The following is a 6477-nucleotide window of genomic DNA, read 5'->3' on the forward strand; positions in this document are numbered from 1 at the left end:
CCACAAGAAAGTCATGGGCTTACAGTATCTTCCTCACATCCAAGTCCTCGGGGTACATAATACCTTGCCCTCATCAACCACCTACCAACCTTTTGTTCCCATAATGGTAGTTTGGATCCTAAAAACACAGTAACAATCACTTAGTAATCAAGATACAGTCAATTTATTTACTGATAAAGAATCATCGCACTTTATTCAGAGATCTTGGTGGAGTCACAACCAAATCTGTTACACATTTACAAATGATATGGGACAAAGAAATATTCCTCCTCTAGCCAATCAGCTCGAATCATTGGATTTAGACTTTAAGAATGAAGTGTTTGTCATGGCAAGAGCCACCCTCTAAGACTCCCAACCCAGAGGTGAATTTTTCAGTTTTGTGGCTCATAGGCGATCATGAGAAGCGGGCACTACCAGCACGCCCTCGGCCCAGATAACATCCAGAGCTGCCTAACGCGAAAGGAATCCTCTGCTCCTAAAGACTATGATCCCAGAGGTCTTCTAACCAATTTTGGTACCCAGAGCGGCTTCTTACAGTAATACATGTAGACTGTGAACTGAGCTAAAATATCAGAAATCCAAAACCAAAATATCAGAGTTCATAGAGTCTTCATTCTCAGCAATGAAAAGAAATTATTAAATGATGCCTTTTCAACTGGCCTGATTGTTGGGGGAAAATTTCAAACAACAATAGTCAGTTCTCTATTGAAATACTGAATGTATTCAAAGTATAGAGAGAATGAAATAAAGATCATTAGCTACCTAGGTGGGGGCTGGGTGGAGGGGAGTATTCTGGGGTTCTTGGTGGTGGAACAGTTGCACTGGTCAAGGGATGGGGGTTCAATTATTATATGAATGAGACTTAAACCTGAAAGTTTTGTATTTTTTTCACGGTGATTCAATAAAATAAAAGTTTTAAAAAAAGAATGAAGTGTTTGATTTTGATGAATATATTCATTTATTTAATTTTTGGATCTATTCATATAAGCATTTTCATTTGCAAAATGAAATAGAAATAGATATTGTACTTATCATTGAATAGTAATTAAACGTAGGAGGTAGGCTTTTGACACAATTCTTATAGATGTGGAAAGAGAGACCAGGACTATCTACTTCCTGTTTAAATTCCCACAGTGAGAAAGTGATGAAGCTGAGCTTGGGCTGACAATGCGATGAAATTTGTCACTAGCTCCATATTGGAGCAGCTTGATGAGATTCAACTGTGGAGCTGCACCACTTCTTTCTTTTTTAAATTAAATTTTTTTAATGTATCACCATGAGGTACAGTTCCAGACTTACAAACTTTCGTGCTTATGTTGCAGCCATACAATGGTCAAGTACCCATCCCTCCACCAGTCCCTATTCTTCACCACCAGTGATCACAGTGTCCCTCCATCTCCCCATCTTCTCCCACAACACCTCTGTGACAGGCCCATTTCCTTTTGCTCTCTCTGTCCTTTGGGTGTTGGGGTTTGAACAAGAATATTACGTATTCTTGTTTTGGTCTATAGTCTACGTTCAGCACATATCTCCCATCCTGAGCGGGCTCTACAAGCATCCTATACTTGGTGGTCCCTTTTCTAGGTGAGCTGCCTTTTCCCCAGCATGTGAGGATGGTTTCGAAGCCATGGAGCAATCCTCCTAGTATTGTCTCTCCTATCCTTGGGTGTTAGTCTCCTATTCAGTTACTTCATATTCTACAGATGAGTAAAATCTTCCTATGTCGGTCCCTCTCTTTCTGACTCATTTCACTTAACGTGATACTCTCCATGGGGTGATGGTGAGGGTGGTGAAATAGTGTTGGAGGAATCATCTCACCCCCATTTCTTACAGGATTTTTCTATTATTTCAATAAATATCATTTTTATCCTTGAAAAGTGTAGTTGAGCAAGAATTTACTTGTTTGGTAGGTACTTTAATTTTTTATATTTATTGTCTCTTGGAATCATGAATTCTATTGTTTTATTCCACACCTGATTCTATATTTACAACCTGATCTTCTCAAGTGCTCAAAGAAAAAATTCAGAAAAAAGCAATATTTTACAGGGGCGGTAAAGTCTCATTCTATTCAAACTTAGCAGTTTCTTAATTCATGCTTGATAACATCCAGGCATATGTGTGTTCAAGAAAGAGTTGCTTCTTTTCTTGTTTATCAACCTGGCAGTGTATCTGCAAAGCAGACAGTCCTTAAAATCATGGAGTAACGATATATTCAGATAAATTAAACATTAATTTAGAAAGCATGTTGTAACTGTAACAGTGGTGATTGCCAAGAAGCCAAACTCTTGCCTCAGCAAAATGGGAAATGAAAATTCCAGCAAGACTTTGGAATCTGTAACATTGTGGATAGGAGCAGTCCTGAGTGAGGGAAAGAGGGCTGGAAGCCAGGTCAGCTGACCTGCAAGTGTCCCGTGGGGGCAGTACTCGAGAGGATCACTAGGTACAAATAGCCCTGTGCTGCTCAGGCCCCAGAATCCAGCTCCCAACTGCTCCTCATTCTCCAGAAGCTGACCGCTCAGGTCCAAACACGATGAAGCTGTCCCTGGTGGCTGTCCTGGTCGCTATAGCCCTTTGCTGCTACCAGGGTAAGTGCTCAGTGAGTCAAGCGTTCCTGGGGATGTTGACCAGTAATATGACCTTTCCACAGTACCACCAGGAACTGTATGGAAAAAGTTTGATGGTTAGGGATCCAAGTTCTGTTTTCTAGATTAATTGCACCATGCTCTCTATAATTTCACATGAGTTCATGTACAGGAAGTAGCACGCGGCTTTTTGCATTTTCCTCCTTAATCTGACTTGTTGGAATATCAGGGACGAAACAAACATCAACATGCTTGTTTTGTTTTCTTTTGTTACAGCTGATGCAGGAACTGTCTGTCCAGCACTCTCTCAAGATCTAGTTAATTTCTTCTCGGCTCCAGACTTTTTGTACCGCGGAGAACTTCTGGCATTTGACTTACCAAAGCAGGCTGTGGAGGATAGGATAGAATTAAAGCAGTGTGCGAATCAGATGAGTGTGAAAAACAGACTGCTAATTAACAGACTATTGGTAATTTCTTTCTTCTTTCTTTGTGTGGGTTTTGCAGAGATGCACAGCAGAAAGGAGGCATTGATCTTGAGGGTGCACTAGTAGAGACTGATCCTGTCTTCACGTATGATAAGTGCTCTGTGTTTACATGATCCTTTAGGGCAATTATACGCACCTATCACATGGGTCAGGGGACATGACAGGACAGGGACCACCATCCTAGGTCACCTGGAAAGGCTTTGAACCAGGCTGGCTTTAGGAAGGGAAACTATAAGCTCAATGAGTGATGTGGAAGTGGCCAAGATCTTTTGCCACTGCCTGAGAATTTTTAGATGGAAAATCCCCTCACCTCTGGGAATGTCTGAGAACTGAGAGACGGTGGATATCATGTGCACAGCGTGAGACCTGCTGGGAGAATAGACCTCGTTATTTGGGAGGGAAGTACCATTGGTTCATTACAGTTTCCACTCCCATTTCCTTTAGTATCCTGAGGAGTGGATAGAAATCACAACAAAATTGCTTCTGTGCCACAGGTGCTGTTACGACACCTACATTAGGTCTTCATCAATAATGCAGATGTGTGAGGGCTCCACCAGATCCTCTCCCTCTAGGAGAGGAGGTGATGATTCAAAGCAAATGCCCACAGGAGCTGTATTATTCCTGACCATTGCATGTGACTCAGGTTACAATTCCATAGTGTGTGGCCAGGAATCTCTGAAAGTGAACTAGTACCCTCCAATCACTCTCCCAATCTATTAGTCCTATGTCCATTCAGGGTATTTGATCTGGGATATCACAGAGAATTTGTGGATTTCATTGTACCATATATTTTCATTAACTCTCCATTGAATTGCATATCAGGTCATTGCTTGTTCATTAGAATCGTAGTAGGTCAGTGTCATTTTCTTCCACGTGCTGTGTAAGCCTTATCAGCATCTTGTTCCTTGTGTTGATGACATCTCATTGAAATCCTGGGTGACTGACAACCTGTGTTAACTTGGTGTGTGTTGAGCAGCATTCTTGACACCCTTCTTCCTATTTTCTTTTTCCTTTTCAGCTCAAAATATTTGCCAAGTGCAATGAATAGAATGGAAACTTCTTCTACACCATCATCCAGGGTTTGCAATAATTAAGTGATATTTCTAGAAAATGAACACACAAGTTTCAATATTTGTTCTAATAAATTACTTGCCCTGAACATCTCTGCCTGTCTTTTTATTGCCTGTTTTGATTCAGAAATATGAGACCCTGAATGGGGAATTATTTCCCTTAAGGGGGTCTTTGAGCTTTGACAAGAGTCAAGTACAAATAATGCGGGACCAGTTGCACATGGCAAAGTAGGCACAGGAGTCACACAAGAAATAATTGTACACCTCTGAGTCATTCTGCACTTCATTTCATTCTTTCCATAAGAGAGAAATGAAGATCAATATCACTAAGAGAGATCTAGACTGACCATTGCAGGGAAAAAGGGCCATATTAGAGGGGAATAGCCTTTAAAAAATATTGAGATGTAGGCACTCTAGTGGAGCTTGTGGAAAATATTGTAAAGATAAAAACGTAACAAATTTAAAACAATCTAGTGACTGCTTATACAAAAGAGAAAATTTGGTGTGTTTATGGGTCAAACATGAGTCTCCCAACCAGCAACACCAGAGTTCATTATCATTAGCTGAGCAATTAAAAAAAGGTGGGTTACAACACCTAATCAGAAAGAGAGAACAAAAGGGAATTCCCTGCCATAGTGGCAGGGTGGGGTGGGGGGAGACGGGACTGGGGATGGGGGGAGGGATGTTGGGTTTACTGGTAGTGGAGAATGGGCACTGGTGAAGGGATGGGTTATCGAACTTTGTATGGGGGAAACATGAGCACAAAGATGTATGGATCTGTAACTGTACCCTCACGATGACTCTCTAATTAAAAATAAACTAATAAAAAAAAGGTGGGTTGTTGTGAATTTTCAAAGAAAAGCGCGGGCGCATATTAGGGACGTGAGCATTTGGAGGCCGAGAATCGTTCCCCACACCTGCCCATTGTGGTGATGGAAAGACAAAGGACCGGGGAAAGTAGAGACCTGGACTGGACCCCAGGCTGTTCGGTAGTCAGTTTACTTTCTCTCCTTCCAGTGTAGTCCAATCTCTTCTCTTTTGTTTCAATTGTAGTCATAGTTTTAGTTGTCGTTCCAGTCATCATAATTCCATCATCCTAGTCTCCTCCTAGACCTCATATTCTTCTCCTTCATAATCTCCTTCTTCATCTCGTTGTGGTCTCATAGTTCTCTACTTGTCATTGTTGTCATCTAGTCTACATCTTTCTCCTTCTAGTCCATGATTTTCATCATAGTCCTCGTATACTTGTCCTGAAAGTCCCAAAGTTGTTTTCTTCTTCCTCCTTACAGCATGGTTATGTAACAATCACGAAGGGTGGGGTACAGGTAGGTGGGTTTGAACATTGTCATAACAACAAACAGAGGGAAAGACACTCCTTGAGGGGAAGTTCTAGGAGATTAACTCAAGGACAAAATGTCATCTGAGGATTCAGCACTCCGGATAACTAGGAGATCCACTCAAGGTCAGGATTCCATCTAGGATGTATAGCTTTCTCCTTTCCTCCAGCTAGTAATCCATTTCAACAGTCATAGTAAATTTACTTCTTCTAATGTTTCTAGAATGTCATTTTGTATGACCATAGCTAGAGATATAGTAAGCTTAGAGGTTGGATCTTCCTGGGGACATCTCAGTGTATATCCCAGAGCAAGTCTTCAGTGTAGGTTAGTCTTTCCTAACCCAGCAGGGTCCTTATCAGTTACTTCTGTTCAGGTCATGACAGCGTTTGCTCATGACTATGCTCTTAACTTATAGTACTTAGGATGCTAGCTTGTGCCCTTTCGATGCCAGGGTATCTTGCAGCCTGCCCTGGGTCCATCCAATCCCTTCATTAGGACGCTGCTTTGGAGTGCTGGGAGCTAAGGGCAACTGAGACTTAAGTCATTGAAAATGGATGCCCAGGAGTAAAAATTATTTTGGAGTCAATTAATTCTCATGTTACAAAGCCTAACATGAACTCTCTTCCTGTTTATACAAAAAAGACATTGCTAAATAAGCCATGGACATGACATAAAGGAACGAGAAAACAATATAGGCTTATTATTGGTTGATGGAATTGGCTGTGCCTCAGGGGCACTGTTGTGGGATTGGATCAGTAAACCTAAGCTCCCTGCAGGGATGGGGTTGGGGTGGGGAGCACGGGCAACCCAATGTTATCCCACAGGTTGTCTTTTTCAGTCTGTTACACTTCCATGAAATAAGTATGCAGAGGTTCTTAGTCGAATCCCCCACATGATATCAATCCAGAACTCAGCTACCACTTTACTGTTTATGACCCTGCACTATCCTATTACTTACCACAATGCCAACTCACCCACATATTGAAAGTGTGGTTTCACACAC

General features: G+C 41.5%; 1 protein-coding gene across 1 annotated transcript; it reads left to right on the top strand.

The window, feature by feature from the left end:
• Nucleotides 1–2485: 2485 nt before the first annotated feature.
• LOC129405749 (secretoglobin family 1D member-like) lies at nucleotides 2486–4232 on the top strand. The gene is made up of 3 exons (XM_055143039.1): nucleotides 2486–2585; nucleotides 2859–3049; nucleotides 4086–4232. Exons 1-3 carry the CDS (start codon nucleotides 2531–2533, stop codon nucleotides 4113–4115), a joined length of 276 nt encoding a protein of 91 aa, XP_054999014.1. The 5' UTR covers nucleotides 2486–2530; the 3' UTR covers nucleotides 4116–4232.
• Nucleotides 4233–6477: the final 2245 nt, after the last annotated feature.

Source organism: Sorex araneus, chromosome 6 (genome assembly GCF_027595985.1).
Source record: "Sorex araneus isolate mSorAra2 chromosome 6, mSorAra2.pri, whole genome shotgun sequence".
Taxonomy (NCBI): Eukaryota; Metazoa; Chordata; class Mammalia; order Eulipotyphla; family Soricidae; genus Sorex; species Sorex araneus.